General features: G+C 35.6%; 1 protein-coding gene across 1 annotated transcript in view; it reads left to right on the top strand.

Moving 5' to 3' along the window:
• NEBL (nebulette) overlaps window positions 1-19,479 on the top strand; it is a 101,010-nt gene that overhangs the window by 17,525 nt on the left and 64,006 nt on the right. The window contains 4 exon segments of the mRNA XM_039877524.1: window positions 4,404-4,505; window positions 5,470-5,571; window positions 14,318-14,431; window positions 15,983-16,084. Of these exon segments, the coding sequence (XP_039733458.1) occupies window positions 4,404-4,505; window positions 5,470-5,571; window positions 14,318-14,431; window positions 15,983-16,084 (420 nt within the window).

Raw genomic sequence — 19,479 nt, 5'->3', positions numbered from 1 at the left:
CATGAAATAAGAGTGGTAAACTTTTCTAAAACACCATATTGGTAATCAATTCAATGTGCATTAGAAAGATGCATTCAGCAGGGAAAACAAGAGATTCAATGTTCTTTTCAAAAATGATATATGTATTTTCTTAATGTTAATAAAATCTTATCAGTAGATAAATTTTCTGTTCCATCAGAAAGTGGAAAAGCTTAAAGATGAATCAGTAAAATGATACTAGGAAAACATTTATGGGATATGTGATTCCTTGATGTGACTTAGAATAATAGTTCTTTTAGGATATGGTATTAAAATGGATATATTAGTATTTTGTTCATCTCTAAGACAGGTTAGTAATATCGATTCTGCCTTCTTCACCAGATTGTGGTTCTGGCAGAATTAAATTATGAATAAGAAAACTTGATCATTTCCCAAATGTTTTTATAAATGACAGTAATAAAAATGATGAACTGTTCTAGATACAGCTCCGTCTTTTAGATTGAAAACTGTTCTGTCTTCTGATGACTATCAGATCCTCCATTTACTTATACTTAAAAGGTTCGTATTCTCTTATAAAAATAATATTTACAATATAATACTTTAGTCTTTTTTTACATACAGTATGCCCAGACAGAAATAAGCCTAAGATAGAATTTCATGTGCCTCTTTGATGATGCCCTGAGAGCTTCCTAGTGTGAGAGTTTATGATGATAAAAGTGTTTCTGGAGAATGACCAAACTGGTGTGCCAAGATTGTACCTAAATACAGATAATACTATTCGCTTCTTTCCCACAAACTTAAAAGATATATATCCTCTCTAGTTTCTTCCCACTAAGAACCATGTTGACCTTCGTCAGAGTAGCAAAGGGCCAGTTGGATTTGATTTAAGTCTATCTGCTTGGACTGCCTTTGGCCCCCATAGGTGTCTGTCTGTCTCTCTGTCTGGCTGCCATCCCTCAGCTCTCAATCTTCACATCTCCAAGTGCTTGAATTTTACCAGAAGGGCAATCTTGGTGGAGGTTTTGCTTCTCTCTAGTTTATTAATTCACCTACTGAGGAATCTCAAATTACTGTTTCCTAAATATGAAAAGCTTGCTGAAAAGTCATTGAGAATCCTTTGTCTGCCTACATGTCTGGCTGTGCGCAGAGAAAAATGGCATCCATTTCACTTCTGCCTTTAAAATTGAATGAGTCACTTATTGGCCCAGTCTAACCCAGAAAAATACAAGGAAGAGGATTCTGGATAACGAGTTCCATTGGGCAGGTGCGTCGATGGAGCCCAGGTGAGATAATCCGGCACAACAGGACTAGGGTGAGGACTTAGTGAATTAATGTGTGTAAAGGGTTCGGAACAGTGCCTGGCCTGCTGGACATTTTGCATCAGTGTAGGAAACATTTATGGCCTTATGAAACAGAAGTAGAGAGCTTTAAGGAGAGAACAACTGAGACTGGAAGACAAAATGAGATGAAAAAAGAAGCCGAGGGGGAAAGTGAACATGGTGAGATAAGGAAAAAATTCAGCAGCAGATCTTTATAGGAGGCAATGAACAGCGTATTGGATGCCGCAGTGAAACAGACGAAACGGAGGCAGTTCAGTCAGGAGTTCCTGTATTTAGTGAGATAAATCCATCCCATGTTAGGTCAAGGAAAAAAACAAGGATTTATTGGTTTGCATGGCTGGAAAATTCAGGCTACCTTCAGGTGTAGCTGGATCCAGAAGCTCCACAGTGTCGCCAGTGCCTCTCTCTCTCCCCCCATCTCTTGACTCTGCAAGCTTCTGTGACTTCACTGGCAGACGGACTCTGTCTAGGTGGTCTCAAGATGACAGCTGGTATTTCCAAAATGAAATCATTTTTTACAGCAGCTCTTTCTCTTCCAGCCTCACGTCCTTCGGCTGAAGGACGACTCTGGCTTTATTTGGGTTGTATGTCTGCCTTCTGATTCATCATAGTTTCCAAAGGGGTGGGGTATCTGATTGGACAGCCTGTCACATGGCCAATCCTGTCACCAGGAAGGTAGGCTGCATTTGATAGCCCCACCAAACCACATGGAGTAAAGGGAGGGGCAATTCTCAAATTAAAAAAAAAAAAAAATGCTAGGCAGCTAAAAAGTATGAACACATGTCTACTGTAAAAGAATAACTGAGGAAAATGATCCCCATCATCAGACCTCCTATGTTCAGACACCCTTGCAAATAGCAAAAACCAGGAGTTTGCTGCGCTCAGTGTCCCCTTCCTGTGAACTGTCCCCAAGCAGTGACGCTCCGGAAGATGGGGCTAGTGACCAGGCTCCTGTGCTTCTCTCCTGTGTGGCTCTGTGGTGTCCCCTTCTTTGAATCTGCAGCTCACGTCAATCTTAATATTTGTTTTGAGTCACATATGCCGGCCTCTAATTTGCAATTTACATGGCTGACGGGGCCCTATTCAAGTCCTGCTCCCGTTGGCTTTGTGCTGCTCACCTCTCTTCACTCCGTCATTAGGCCGAACAGCATATAATTAGGTAACCCGTGGAAAGCTTAGATTTCTGAAAGGTTGCAGCTCTTTTCAGAAAGTAAGGGTTTCCATTTTACCCTCATTCTTTTCTAAACAAAAAGACATGCCCTCCCTATGGTTTTCATATGAATGTAGTAACTTAGAAACAGCTAGTCTTGTCGGTGGGTAATAATTTTGGTTTGTTTTCACCTGAGAGTTGCTGTTTGTTTACACAGCTTGTACTTAACTCAGTGTAGGCTGAGTTTGATTGGCTATCGTTTGTGGGTGAGTGTGTTGCTTTCTGAAGCCAATGAAATTGGTTTATTCTAAATCCCTAAAGATTTCAAATCCACCCAACAAAATAACTCAGTTTTCAGCTTATTTTTATGTTCCTTTTGTTACCTGCATGCACACAAAATGTACCTGAAGTTCCTTGTTAAGGTAAAGCCTATAAAAATAGAAATACTGAAGAAATAAATATTCTTGCTGAAATTATGCTAATTGTATTTAAGCTGTGTTCATTTGTCAGACAGGTTCATTATTATGAACAAGTTGAAAAAAATAGTCTTGATAGTGAGGCAAATAAAAGGTCTTAGAAGTAAACAGAGATGTATATAAATGTTTCATTGAAATAATATAATGCATAGGGTACTTATTGAAGTTTAAATACATTATCATGTCTTATACTTGATATTATTTTTGAAAAAAGAAAGAACAAGTGTTTGTTTTAACTCTGCAAGGTTGAAAGAGAAATAACAAGATATATTGAATTATCTAGAATACTGGTTCACAGTGGTCAACTGGGGAATTCATTAAAATACAGATTCCAGGGCCCGTTTACTGAAATTCCATTCCAGAGGGGCGGGGATAGACCTCAGAAATCCAAATTTTACATAAGTAACCCAGATGATGCTATTGCAGGACATTTGCAGGCAATATTAGAAATATTCGTTGTGTGTTCTATCTTTCTGTACCTTGAGAAAATAAAGATGGTGTCATTTTTGAAACAGTTGCCATATCGTTTGCATTGTAACTTTAATAAAATATAATATAATGGACAAGTTGACCAGCCTTTGGTGATATTATTTAATAGAATTGCATCTGGGAAATTAAATATTCTTTCAACCCATGACTGATCTCAAGAAATAGAGAAGTGGCTCATCTGGTTTCTCATCCCATTTGTCAGTTGAGTTAATCTAGATGACCACTGTCATCTAAAGTACATTTTGCAAAATTTATATATATATAAATTTAAGTCTTTATTTTCCACACTTTGATTTGATTGTATCTAGTGTGCATTCGGGGGATGAATATTCCTTAATGTAATTGCTTTTATTTTGGGAGGATAAAGTCATTGCAGTGACATATACTGGGTAATAAAACTATCGGTACCCATGACTAGGCTTCTCAGACATGGGCATTTGGAGAGCCTGGTCAGAAAAAGGGGAGAAGGGTGTGATGGGGACGATGAAAGCCGGAGAGTTATATATCTTCGCATATACTAACCCCTGGAAGTGATTTTCTGTATTTATGTGCTGGGGCTTATCCTGCATCCACCAGGGGTAGAGACTGTGATGGGCATGTTAAAGCCCTTTATGAGGATACTGTGTCTATGAATATGTGCATACACACTTATATACTATGACTCGCTTATGAGGGTGGTATATGTAAACTCCTATAAGACTAGTTTTGTGCCAAGGTCTTGGGCTCTTATTTTTTATGTTGTATAAACTCAGTTCATATGTTATAATGTTAGTGAGGCATAGGTATCATACAAAGAGAATATATCTGTCCAAATAAATGTTGTGCATAAAATTTTTTAGAAAAACTGTATAGTCACTGGGCTCTCTAAGGTGATTAAGGCAAGGAAAAATAATATTATGAACATTAAGACTAGTAGTAATATGAAATCATTAATTTCTTTTTTTCAATCAAAATTGTCTCTTTGCTCAGATTTCTTATAGAAAAGATATGCAGGATACCCACGTGTATAATGCGAAGCTCGACAGACCAGACATCAAGATGGCAACACAGATCTCTAGGATCATAAGCAATGTAAGCTCACTTTCTTATCTTGAGCAGAAATGATTTCTTATTTTTGCAGGAGACAAAGCATGGCTTTGGTAGTTGGATAGTTAATTTAAAGAATAAAATTAATCAATCTGAATTAATGACATCTCAGTTTTTTTCTGAGTTATCCATTTGACTATGTAAATTATTCGGGTATATGCAGAAGCTACCCAAACTTAACTTGACTATGGCTAGTATTATCGTACCTTTAGAGCAATAAGTACTGTTTGGGTATAAGATAACAGTCAAATGTCCCAGCTCGAAAGTCAAGGTTCTCAGTCATCTGGTCCCATATTCTCTCTTAACCTCACCAAAGAACTTCACTTGGCCGTGTTCTTATCTTGTCGCTGTTAATTGTGCAGATTCTCTTCTGCCAACATTTACCCTTGTGTGTGTCCTACACATCATGGCTGTTTCTTATCTTCTCTAAGGCATCCTCCTTGGCTAATACCTTTTTACTTGAACATACCTAAAACCCTGGTTAAAAATAATGACTTAACTTGATCCAAATAGTTGAAGAACATGAGCTTTCATCACCTTAAAAATCAATAATTATTTCCTAAATTCAACGGTATATTAATCTAACAGGGTTAGATCAGTTCCTGAGACTAAACAAGGCCACGAAAGCCGTCTGTATGCAGCGCGCAGGGTCTCAATTACCCAGAAATGTCCCTCTAATTTTTGTTTAATGTTTATAAGCCTAATGAAGATAATGACAGAATCTATGACTTAAAATTAGTAATTATGTTACTGCAAAAAAATTGAGTTTATTTAAATAACCAGACTATGAAATCAATTCTCACTTTAGTGGTCAACATTTCAGTATTTGGTGAGTTGTAAGGAGTATTTTTTACGGACTCAAGGTCTGTGTGTTTTATTTGGCTAATGCCAATGTAATTCTTCATTGGAAAGTAGAAATATTTAACATTTTCTTATTTATTCATTTTAGGCAGAGTACAAGAAAGGGCAAGGAGTGATGGATAAAGAGCCTGCTGTAATTGGAAGACCAGATTTTGAACATGCTGTGGAAGCTTCTAAACTTTCTAGTCAAGTAAGACTCTAGCGATGATTCTATACTTTTATTCAGAGATTTTGTTCCTCTTAACACAGAAAAGTATTTCATTTTAGATAATATCTTTAATTGCGAGATTATGCAAAGATATGTTTCTGAAACCATTTCAGATAGGATTACAATAATTATAAATTCCAGCAAGGGAAAAAATAAGTCTAATTTAAGCATAAAACAGAGTTTTCTTTTCTCTTGGCTCAAATCCTAACCTTTTCTGATAAGTCTAGCTATACTGTCACATTTCCCAGGATTTCTATTATTTAGCAATAGTTATACCAGATAATAAGATTTCTGTCTGTCTGTCTGCATGCACACACACACACACACACACACAGATACACACGCATGCAAATTTTAATTTAATAAAAATAATTTAATAATTTAATTAATAAAAATACTAATTTTCTCCTTTTTTAAATGCTTTAATCATGAGCTAGAAAAGTGATGAAAATGAAAAAACTTTAAAATGTTATTGAAGAATATAAAACAAGATTTGAAAAACTATAAAGACATGCCGTATTTTTGGTTGAAGTTCTCAATAGATAAAAATTTCAGTTCTCCCAAATTAATATATAAATGTCATGCAATTTCGATTAAGACTCCAACAGGGTTTTTTTTTTTTTTTTTTTTAAAGTATGGATAAAATGATCTTAGAGTTTGAATGGAAAGGAAATGCCTGAGAATAGCCTTTAAAAATATGAAAATGAAGATCAGTAAAGGAGAACTTAAATTATGAGTTACCATAACATAATATAAAACCACTGGAATTAAATCAATATGGGATTGGTATAGTAAAAGATAAAATAATCAGTAGGATGGAATAGGGAATCCCGAAATAGATTCCAGTATGAATAAGAATTTAATATATGATGAAAGTGTTGGTTCAAGTCAGTGGGAAAAAGTCTGATTAGTTAATAAATGGTGCTGACATAACTGGCCATCTATCAGGGTAAAAATAAAATTGGACCTGAATCTTAAACCATATAAAAAATGAATTCCAGATGGATTAAATATGTGAATGTAAACAATAAAATCATTTAAAAATCTAAAAAAGAAAATCCAGGAGACTGTATATACCACATAGGAACAACAGAGCTGTTTTTAAATGAGAACAGAGATGCAGAAGCTATAAAAGAATAGTTAGGTATGATTGACTGTGTGAAAATGTAAACTCTTTCAATAGAAAAAGATAACATTTGCCAAGTCAATAATGATATCAAACAGTAAGTTTCATACATTTACAGTGTTTTCAGCTTTGAAATATTCATTCTCGAGTTGCAAATGTCTTAATTCAGAATGGAAAAATGTAAATAAGAAAAACTAAAAATCTAACTGAAAAATATAAAATGACATCTGAACAAATAACAAGACCTACTATTCTCTTGGGAGTCTCAATACTCCCAAGAGATACTCCCAATATTTTAAAAATGTCACTTCTTCCAATATTAATTTTTAGAATCTCATGCAATTCCTGTTAGGATCCAAACAGGCTTTTAAAAAATTCAAATAAAATTAAATGATTGAACTAAATTAAATAAGTTAGAGTTTAAAAGGAGAAGGGAATCTCTGAGAATAGCTCTTTATTTCATTATTTATTTAATATTTTTTATGGTGACATTGGTTAACGAAATCCAGTAAGTTTCAGCTGTACACCTTAACAGCAAGGCACACATATATATTTACACTGTGCATTCACCTCCCATAGTTAGATTTCTTTCTGAGAATAGCTCTTTAACATAGAAAAAGATCAGTGGTCTTCAAAAGAGCTGAATAGACAGTTCACAGAATAGCAAATATAAATAACTAATAAATATTGAAAAAGATGCTCAAATTTATTTGTAGAAAGGGAAATGCCAAAAAAGTAAAAGCAAGCTGTTATTTATACCTACCCCTTTCTGTGAGTGTGGAGAAGGGCATCAGTAAGGGTGGTGTAGTTAGAAAGGTTTGTGTAGGAGGTAGATTTGAGTTAAGTTGGACTTAAAGGGAGAGAAAGCTCTGCTCAGAGAAAGATTCTAAACAAAGATTAGGACCAATGCATGACAGAGGAGAGAGGTCTGACAGGAGGGGCAGATGACCTAGCAAAGAAATGGGGGTCATAAACACTCATGGGAAATTGGGAGGAGTTAAGATGCTGTGTGGTAATAAATGGGTCAGTGTTATCTTCATTTGGACTATAGGCCACATTTAGAGAGCAGTTTAGGAGTAATGTGTTCTCTAAAAGAAAAAGGAAAGTGATTTTGGAAGGTAATAACGGAGCTTTTTAGAGTCGAATTCAGAAAAGGAGTCATCAGTACTGTTTCTCACCATTTTCTCTCAAGTAGCCTCTACTTTCAGGTAAGAAATGCATTAGCACAGATTTAGAAGCATTGTGAAGAAAATACTGTTCGAGGAAGGTTTATATGGCAACACTGTGCGGGAAAGGCTGGCCTCACAAGAGGCGAAAAACCCAGAGGCCGGCCGATAATGTTCCTGTGATATCCACACAGAGAGGAACTAAAAGCTGAAAGGACTTGCTGGCACGGGGATGAAAAAGAGGCAGAGAGAAGGAATGAATGAGAGACACCTGAATTGATTGTTTTACTTTGTTTTGTCTCGTAATAATGGTTTTACAGTTTATAAGACACTTTCACTTATATAAAACAACTTTGAGACTCAGGAAGCGGCTGATGGGCTAAGAAATTGAGGACTCATCTGGGTGACATTCTTATCAAGGGACAAAAAGGGCTGTGACTCCAGGCTTTTCTCAGTCCCAATAATGCCTGTCAGAGGCGGGGTATATTGCCACATACTTGGCAACCCTTCTGGCATCACTTTAAGATTTCGGCATAACTATCTGACCTCTTACGATTTCAGCCCTTTCTGGGGGGCAAAGATTGACTTCCTCGATTGTATAGGAGATGCAGAAGATTCTAGAAAAGCATTATGGTTTGGCTGAGTAGTTAAGAAAATGGGCTCTAGAATCAGACTGTTTGAGTTAAATTCCTGGTTCTGCTACTTGCTCATTGAATGACTTTAATCAAATGGCTAAATTTTGCCAGCTGCACTGTCCTCATTGGTAAAATGGGGATATGACAATACCCACATTTTAGGGTTGTGAGGGCTAAATGAATCACTGTGAGTAAAGCTCACTGAAAATGCTGCCTGGCCCATAGGAACACTACATAATTTCATAGGAATAATTTTACGGTAGGTGTTCAGAATAGCATTCCACTCTGTGTTTTGACATGAATTCACATACAGAGAATGAAGCAGGAATAACAACACTGGCTCTTAGATGCCGGTCTTAAGTTCCCTCCTGTATAATCTTATTTGAAAGTCCTTAGAAAAAGTTTTGATGTTTGAGCTTTTATATTCATGTTTCTAATTCAGTCACCAAAAATCTTACCATTTGATCTCTACATGGGTTTGTAGGCAGATAAAACAAAACAAAACAAAACAAAACAAAAACCCCTTAAATCATTAGCTGTCAAATGATCAGGTACTTAAGCAGATGGTAATTTACGAGTTATATCCATCTTCTTTCCTTTTTCATAATATTCTTACTACACTTATGGTATACAAACTCTTCAGGAAAAAAGGGAACCTGAGAAGATGAATATGTAGGAGTTCTGGAATGAACTCGGGATGGTCCATTTGCCTTTTCAAGTGTATTCACTAGAACGAGGGCAGATTGTCTAGTTCTCATTTTCACTGACAACTTTGCAGATCATGTATTCTCTTGCTCTTAAACTAATGGCAGATTGTGAATCCAGGATCCCTCAAAGGCAAACAAATACATAAGGGAGAAATGATTTAGGAATGCAGTCAGCAGAGAAAGTGGGGTCAGGATGCAGGAAGGAAAGAGCAAGACAGTTCCAGAAGGATGTGAGAGAGAAGGCAGTGGTGAGGCCAGCGCTCACGGCAGGGACTAAGCCCTGCCTGATACAAAGATGAGAACGAGCAAGTGGACAGAAGAAGTCTCCCATTTTACCTGTAAAGTGAACTCTGTGGGATCGAACCCAGAAAAAGTAATGGAAACACATCCCAAACCCTTCCTAGAGTTGTAAAGTTGCCTTTTTTTACAACTTAGGGAGGGACATAAAATTGTGGTCAAATAATGAAGAGGAAATCAGTAAAAAAAATAAATAAATAAAAGTAAATCTCGCATGCCAGCCGAAAAAGAGTGGTGTATTTACAAGTATCTCAGCTGTAAGTGTAGTAACTGTTGAAGTCATCATCTTAAAAAAAAATTCTAAGAGCAGTTAATTTGGTAATATATCCATATATCATCTTAATTTGTTACTTGGGATTTATCTACATGATGAATGAAATTCTTCAGTTTCATAATATCAAGAAAAATTTTTGTATTTATAATAATTATCATTTGTTCTAAAATTGCATTTGCTATATTGATAAGAATAGGCTTTAAGCCTAAAAACTACATTTTAGATTGCTGCTAAAATTTAATAAGAATTATTTTTTTAATATAAGGGGTATTAATTGGTTTGGGGAATGTCTCGCTCTCCCTTTTAGATAAGCACTGTGTCTACCAGCCTTCTTACACCCAAGTGTTGGCTTAAATGTCATGCCCTTGACTTGCCAACTGTATCACCCTCTCTGCTCTTTTTCTTTATAGTTCTTAACACAATTTTTAAGAGTCACATATATGTATATGTGTGTTTTAAATAACCACTTCACTTACCACATAATGGGTTCCATGGGGACAGGGTTTATATGCATTTAATTCGCCATTATAGAATGGCAGATTAATCTTTCAATAAATATATATGGACCAATTAAACAAATTTCTCTAGATCATCCACATTTGCTACAAAGTTAGTAAAATATTGTTTTATTGTGAAAATGAAGGCAGAGATAAAACTATTGCCACTTCTATGGTGAGTTCTACATGAAAATCTGTTTATACTCTTGCTCGACAGCGTTTAGTTCAGATCTATCCAAAATTGGAAGAAATTGATGCCTACAGATATGTGGCATTATGTTATTTGTTTACTTTCATTTTCGCTGATCATTAAGGCACACAATTAAACAAATGTTAGGAAGGAAATTTTCCATTTCCTTCCTAACATTTGTTTCTGTGGCTATGATGAAAAGCTTTCGTTCAGGGTCTGCTTTTCTCTACCTTTTCTGACTCTTTGTGAATCTGAGCCATTGATGCTGTCGTGAAGCCTGGCACCACTCATGGTGAACGCTTTGAACTCCTTGCTTTAGAGGTCCAGCTTCAGACTGTTGAAACACCACCTTGTCCAGATGCAGTTCGGAGGAACTAGTTTAACTTATATCATTGTAGTTTAACAGTTCCAAGTTTTCTCCAAGTATGGGTCTCTCAAAGTCCTGCTAAGTCTGTTAAGATTCTTTATAAAACTTTTAGGAGTTCAATCCTATACATCTATCTGATTATTTTTTTAAAGAGTTGGTAGATAGACATCAAGATTATCATATATGATATTCATAATGTAAATGAAACCAGTCATAGGTATAAGTAGCTTTTTGTTTGTTTCCAAAATAATTGATTTAGATATAAGAGGTCACATTGTGTCTTAAGATCACATAGCCAAGTCATCCAACACCTATATTTCCTTCTGAAATGGCTTTACAACTGGAAGGGAGATCTTTTGTTCCTTGGTTATCAGTTATCATCATAGGAAAGCATTGCCTTGGTCCCTTAAGCGATGCGAGTGTACACGGGGAGGTAGACACTTGGATGTGGGAACTGTGGGCTGAAAATAAGATTGAATGTAGGGTGTGTATATGTAGTTTGTGAGTGAACCAGTCAGGAGGCGAACAGTGGGAACCATTGAAGCCATTTGGCTATTTTCTTATGTGCAAACCTTCCAGAAGCAGGTAAAGGACAGTTGGGTGTCAGTGTCTGATAAATGTTTTTTTTTTTTTTTCATATAATGCAGTTATTTTACTTAGTGGTTAATTAATAAGAGAAATTTTTGAGATTTTCTTCCATAGGCACTTTCAAATCAAATCATGCAGAGTACTGCAGGTTAGAATAAATTTCATAACACTTTGCTTATTATTACATTCATTAAAAGGATATGAATGACAGGTGTATTTTAAATAATTAATCTCACACAGAAATAACCTGGAAAGGTTAGACAGCATTTTAAAATTCAAATTTTAAGGTATATAGCCCTATGCAAAATAGTGGTAGAAATCTTCAAAAATAAAGTTCTCATCAAGATCTTTTAGAAAGCTATTTTAACATTTAATTTTAACACAAAATCCTTATGTGTTCATTTATTTACCAACTTTTTGATGTAGCAACAAACCTTTCTTTGAAAATGAATCGTCAGTGTGGAGTTTTGTGTTATTTTTCTTGCAAACCATACTCACTCTGCATTGTCTATGATTTGCATTTCGAAAGACATTTTGTTAAAGATATATTGTTATTGTATCCGAGATCTAGCACCTTCTAGATTATTTATATCCCATGCCCCTGACTCTTCTGGTTGTCTTGACTACTCTTAATTTGACAATAGTTTTTTAGGGAATTGCCTTCTTGAAATCTTTCATGGAAATAACATAGGTCTTGTAGAAATAATAACTGATTTTTTACGGTAAATTTACTAGTGTTTGACATACTAAATTAAATGTTATAATTATAATAAATACCACCAGCATAAACAGGATTAGGTAAAAACTCAGTTGACTCTTAGCAAGCATATCTAATGGCATGAGAAGTGTTGGAGCTAACTTGTAAACCGCTCTTAAGTGGGAGTGTGATTCAGTCAGATTTGCTTTTGCAAGAGATTGTTGACTCTAGACTTGACAGAGTGTGTCTGGGTCATGCCAGTATTCCCAGCCTCAGGTAGGGACTCATGCTACCTCGTAGTAGGAAGTCAACACAGGCTCAATGTTGAATGAACAGAGGAAGGAAAGAATCATTACAATGCGGATCGATTATTGCTTTTTCAGGAGTATTCCTTTACTCAGGAAGGGCAAGTGCCAGATTTAATGACAGATGGGAATTTGTCAGGTTAATTTCCAAGTAATACGCCCTGCGTGTCACCTCTGCTCCAGGTGCCATTGTGCAAAGGCCATACAATGAGTTCTTTTTGTGTGAGGATCCCATAACCTATATTTGCCTTTTAGCTAGTACATACCTGAGACACTCATGGTGCCCAGGTTTGGAGAATGCGAATAATTGAACGAAAGCTTGATGTGAGCCCATATTACATAGTGGGATTGGTCAGTGAGTTAAATAGCTACCAGCTGAGAGTGTGTTCAGGGGCCCATGCTTTCAGACAGAAAGTTTTACTCAGTAAGTGGAGAGTGTTGGTGAGTCTGGCTGAGTCAAGACTGCCATTCAAGTGGAAGTCAATTAAGAGAGTCCACTCATTGAGCGAATATCCTGTAGGCACTAAAAACCTAGAGAGAGACAAAAGCACTGATTAAAATATCGCGACAAGTACCCAAGCAGAAGGGTGTAGAGAGTGTGTTTAGGGGTCAACTAGGTAGGGAGAACCTTTGCTTTGATGCCAGAGACAGTGGAAAATAGTGAATAAAATCTAAATGTATTCCATTGGTGGAGGTTTTGTCTGAATTTATAAGGCAATGCAAATGTCAGAAAGTTATTACGAGCAGGTGGAACCACAACAGAAAATATTTCCTGAAAGCCATGTTGAAATATTTTCCAAGTGTGTTCCCACTAAGATTGTCACTAGCTTTCTCCCTTATGTTCTTAGATACAGGCCCCAGAGGGAGACCATCCCCCAATCTACACGTGATTAAAATAGCCGTCCCCAATTTACTTTGTAACAAAATCCTTTTCAAGGAATAGCCTTAAGTTGTATGAAGAAAGGTGCAATATGACAGTGTTGTAAGAAAACAAAATATTGTAGATATTATATAGTGTAAAAATATTGTAAGAGAACAAAACAGCTTACTGTTGCTTTTGAAGTCTGTGAATCCTTTCCTGGCTACAGCAATCAAAGTGGGTGTGAGATCTGAGTAGATAGTTTTTGTTTGGTAAAGAACTTGTACCTATATTCCAGTTCATTATAATAATATGCATTCACATATTTCTCTATCCATGGAGAAAAATACAGTTCTGCAGGATAACTTGATAATGCTTTCTTGGGTGCCTCTCGAGTTACTTAAGAAAAGAGAAAAATAATTTAGAGTAAATATTAGAAATAGTTTTGCTGCTGAATACAAACATAGAGTAAAAGCGGAGGAATAAAAAATGACATTAATTAGACCCAGGACATTTCAGAAAATGTAGTTCTTGGAAATGAATTTTTGAACAAATGGGAAATGATAAGAAAAACTGCTACAAACCATGTCCTATATTTGGAATCATTCCCTCAGGAAAATTCATATTCAAGTTCTGGGGCTTAGCATCCCTTTTCTAAGTATGGTAGACTTAATTCATTTATGGTCTAAATTTCTAATTGATCATAGATTATAAGAATGCAGAAATGAAAAAGTGACGTTTAAAAATCCTGAGAATTTAGTGCATAATTCTTGTTAATAGGATTTGAATTCATGCGTAATTGCATTTATGATCAATGTTTAATTAGAGGGGTTTTTTTAAAAAAAATAAGAAATTTATGCCTAATTAAGCTTTATATGGAAGAAAGTATCAGGAATTTAAACTGCTATCATTCGTTTTTAAGGTAGGTTTTATCTGATCTAATGAAAAATCAAATGTTATTTTGAAAGCTTAAAAAGAAACGTGCTATTTAATTTATCCTTTGTTTTTCTTTTATGGCAGATTAAATACAAAGAAAAATTTGATAACGAAATGAAGGATAAGAAACATCATTACAATCCCCTTGAAAGTGTTTCTTTTAGGCAAAGTCAGATTGCCACTGAACTGGCCAGTAATGTAAGTTACTTTGTGTCTCGTGACTTGTAATTCATAGAAATCATTTTCGATATTTTTTGATTCTTGTTTTCTCTGAATGGATTGTTTTGTAACCACTGATACTTAAACAGAATCATGTAATTTCCAAGCAATTTTAGTTGAAAACACTGAAGCATATTTTCCTGAAGCTTTGAGAAAAATGTATTACTGTAATTTGCTATTAATGTTACTGATTACTACTACTTAGTTGATAAGTAAGAATTGTATTACTAATAAAACTATTATATCTAATTGAGAGTAGAAATAGATTACAGAGTTTTGCAGAAAGATCGTGTGTAGTATGATAAATTAGTGGTTATAATGGCAGTTAACTCGTAATTGTGCCCATGAAATAGCACTTATTGTAAAGTGCTACCTGTTACATGGTAGCTTATCATAAAGAAATTTTCAGAAGTTGTAATGGCTTACAATTTCATTCTTATTTATTATGTAAATGCTGTGAACTACTTCGTAAGATTTGTTTTCGTTTCGTGTTTTTTTTTTTAATAATCAAGTTTCAATTAACAGGAAAAATGCCTTAAACTTTTATTAAAATTAGACAGAATGTCAAAACAGAAACATGGAGGAAAATCGATTACTTTGCTATAGTTGCAGGATATATAGAGAACCTTTTCAAGTGTTAAGATTAATTACTGTTGAACTGCAGCTTTGTTAGATCATTTAAACCTTTCAACTCCTGTCAGATCCTTGGGACATAGTATATCTTATTTTCATTAATGTTTATAGAAGGTATGTTTGTGTTCATTAACCAACTTCTGTTTGTCACCAGCAACCGAAATGGGTGTTTCTGTCTTTTAGGACCACCAAGAATATCAGAGTGACTTCTCTTTTTCGTTTTTGTGTGTGGGAAAAACGTAAAGTAAATAGAGTTGGAATACACTTAAAGGAACCTTAGTGCCTGCTCCCTTTCTTAATATTATACCTTCATCGTTCTGTGCCTCAGTTTCCTCATCTGTAAAATAAAGATACTTAAAGTTCCTACCTTCTAGAGTTGTAGAAATTAAATAATCAAGTATTTAGGAAAGTATTTGGCATCAGTAAGTACTCGATATATTTTATATTATTAATATTTAATTATGATTACCAATATTATATTTCCAAAGCAGTTAGTAAAAAAAGAGACTATATGTCAACAGCATGAAAAATACCAAAAGCCTTAAAATTGCCACAAAGAGTAATTGAAATATGGTAGTAATTTCTAAAGAATAAAGTAGAAATTTCTTTTAGCTTTTCAAAGCAGAATTTCTGTTAAAATTACATGATTCTGTTTAATCACCCTTTCTGAATATGTAAACAATCCAAAAAGTATCAAAATATTTCCAGATCCCTAGAAAGAACTTTTTTGACTCATTCAGTAGTAAATGAGCACCATCTAGTGGCTACTTGCAAATTCATCTGTCAATTTACGACTGACTAGTACTTCGTAACGTGTTAAACATGATCCTGGCAATAATGCAAAAGTTTAATATTTTCTTCTCCTAGATGGTATTTTGTTCCATGTTATTTTCATAGGTGAAGTACAAGAAAGACATTCAATCCATCCATGATCCAGTTTCAGATCTCCCAACCTTGTTTTTAGACCATGCTTTGAAAGTCAGCAAAATGCTCAGCGGTGTAAGTGGTTGTTTGATGGCAGCTGTAGATGTCCTCTGGTTCCTTGGAGCCGATGTGCCCGCAGTGCTCATCATGAGTGCACCTGCTTCCTTGGGTGTGCCTGGGCATTGCTGCTCCTTGAATAACTAACTCACTGAAAAGTAGTAATCTGCTTGCTCACATCGCACCAACGCCCTACACAGTTTTTTTTCCAACTCTTTAATATCTCTTGAATGCAAACTTTCTTGTTGAACAACTACTTCAAAGTGTTTGGACAAGTGTTCTTCCTGCCTTTCTTCTTCTCCTTTCTTCCTCTGTCCGTATTCGATTGAAGCCACTTAAAAGTCAGACTCTTAAGTCAGACACCTTTTGATTTTATGCAGGGCAGAGTGTGTGGTACTTACTAGGCCTCAGTAACATAAAAAAAAAAAAAAGTCTTAGTCTAATTTGTATTTTCTCTGAAAATAAATCCTAAAGGTGTTTGTGTTGAGACAGGGCTTTTCGTTTTGTGAAGATTCCCATGTTTTCTTCAGTGCAGCCAGGAAGGGAGGGTGATTTCTTCATCTCCTGGTGAAAATATCTGGGTACCCTGCCAAGTGGTCATTCCATCGGAACTCGGCTCCTGCATACTGTTTCAGACACTTAGGGATGTCACCGACTCTCATAACTGATGGCCCGGCTCACCTGAGCCTCTCATTTCCTACATCTCAGGATGCCCCATGGTGATAAGCAACCCTAACCTGACCTCATGTATTTCTTTGTCTATTTTAATAATTGCTCGCTTGCTCACTCAAAATTATCCATATTTATTGAATACCTGCTTTGGGCCAGGTACAGATCAGATGGGAAAATGTGCCGGGCAAGGAATGTGCGAAAGTACAAAGAGCTGTCTTTAGGAGATGTGCCCTTAGTCAGGGATTTAAAAACAAACAAACAAACAAACAAATGAACAATAAACAAACAAACCTGTAGTTAAAACCTGGTTCCCAAACTATTAAATAATGAGTTATAGCTTCAGTGTCTACCCCGGGCTTCGATGTATTGAAACTTCTGTTTATAATGTCATAAACCTCTTTGCTCCACCATTGCCACCATTGTCGTCCTTCTGGCAATGCGTTATGCATCTAAATCATTCATGCTCACAGAGATTTTAATTCATTAATGTTTTAAATTGCTGGACCTTGCAGGAAAAACAGCTCGTCATTCTGTCTAGTCTGTGGAGCAGAGAAGGGAAGTTAGAGAACTGTCAGGCCCAAAGGTAGACCCAGTCCCTGGATCCGTCCTTCACGTGGTCCTGCAGTTCCGGAGCTCACCCCTGCAGCTCCACGCGCATCCCTCTCTCCCCTGCGAGGCTCGGTTTCAGTTCCGTGTTTTCCTCCATGACTCATAGGTGTGCTTCTAAAATCCACGTGTGTTCGTTTTCTGAGCTGCTTTCTTCACGTTCAGTCGTTGGCATCCAGTTTTGATCCTTGCGCTGGCATTTTGCCTTTGGCTATTCCTCATCCATGCTTGGGTTTAAATTTCTGTAGGATGTGAGAATTCATGCAAATAATACATGAATTTATTGTAAATAATACAGTAAAAATATCATGGTGGTAATTTCACAATTCGGTAGCTGGAAGGATGCATGCCACTCAAAGGCAATATTTCTTTTCAAGAGTATTGACCTTTATTTTATAATAATGGTGAAAAAATTATAGTTTAATATAAATTATAGTTCAATAAAAAATTATAGTTTCTAGCATCTCTTCAACAGAGAAAACCCACCAAAGTCTCCTATATTACCTTTATTTTATATACCGTTTATAAAGTTTAAATCTTTGTTTCAGTGGTGCTTTTGCCTATATTATAAACATTTTGCCCCATAGAAAAATTGTGACTTAATGATTCCTTTGTGGAAGAGAAAGTTTAAGATTCAATAAACGTGTTACGCTGAGGTATTAAAGTTGTATGATGCTACATTGGCTCAAACTGATTATACATTAGAATTGCCTTCTGTTAAATTTTAATGTAATGAGAATTGGAATTTTGTTGATTTATAAAGGCAACTTAATTTTATTAAAACATTGACTAAAAGAATGCTTAATAAAAAGACATTCAGCCCAAATTAGTTGTCGGTTTGTTATAAATGGCTGTTTTTAAAGACTTCTAAATCTCTTTGGTATAAATCATAGTTGGTTTTTTTTTTATTTTAACACATAGTGAAATTAGTGCTTATGCGTTTGTACAGCCATACTAATTAAATTTTTGAGGGAACATTTTCCCCTGGAAAATAGAGCTCTACTAGCTTTCAGTTTCTTTTATAACTGCATAAATTTAAAAAAGTATATATATATATTTGTGTTACTGTCAGTAACTCTCACTAGGAGGCAGCAGAGACTATTATATAAGGAACAGCAAGTATTAAAAATTCTTTTGCAGATCTTAGATCATATAGGTTGTTTATTTTATTTTAACTTTTTTAAAAATAGGAGTTTCTGAAATTCTCTGTAACTAAAATAGATCATTGCCTTGGGGACAGTATTTATTGAACTTTTCTCAGTGTATATCCATTATTCCAGACATTATTAGTTCTGGATTTTAACTCAATATGGCACATGTTTTAGCTTGTTACATTTAATTCATAACATTTTATGAACATATATAATATATCATTTATATTACAAAATAACTTCTAATCAAATGATAAAATCTCTAAGCATTTTGAGATGACGATGATGATGATGATGATGATGATGATGATGATGATGATGATTTAATTAGCAGAAGAGCCAAAATTCAGAACTTGTTCAAAATGTGCTATGTGAATATTTTCATAAGCTTCCTGGGGCTTTTTCTCTCTCATTTTATTGTAGTTAGAGTTTTGGGGGACACATCTTAGTGTCTTAATTGCCTGAAGGCACCTCTGGGACCAGTGCTATATCCCATTGGAACAGCAGTTCTCATGTGCATCCTTCACCCCTCCCATCCCCGACACTGCGCCTTCTTCCTGTTTCACGCCCAGATGGCTGGAGACTCTGCTAACACCCGATGCCAATTTCGTTATGGCAGATCTTTCCTGCTCCCTTTCAAATGCTGCTTACCTCTCCCTCACTCTCCACAAAATTACCCTTTTCACTGAAATCCTCGTTGCCTAATAAGCAACCAACTTCAGCTTAAGTCTCTGTAGTGTTGAGTCTTGAGAGTTACCATTTACCTCTAAAAGTCTTCCCCAAATAGGGCAGAGTAAGTGTCTCATCTCTAATGACAGAAATTATGAAGTAATTTCTGTATTACTGCTGCCTCTGTGAGCGCTACAGTTGCCAAAATTGGCGTCCTTATCCATTCTGGTCAATTCCAGATTCCCCCGTGCCCCCACACACTTTTTTTTTTTTTTTGGTCTGTATGTCTAAGCAGTTGTCATTATCCAATTTCTT

Source organism: Pteropus medius, unplaced genomic scaffold (genome assembly GCF_902729225.1).
Source record: "Pteropus medius unplaced genomic scaffold, Ma_sr-lr_union100, whole genome shotgun sequence".
Taxonomy (NCBI): Eukaryota; Metazoa; Chordata; class Mammalia; order Chiroptera; family Pteropodidae; genus Pteropus; species Pteropus medius.
The sequence above is the reverse complement of the archived record's forward strand: the minus strand, read 5'-3'. Positions and strand labels throughout refer to the sequence as shown.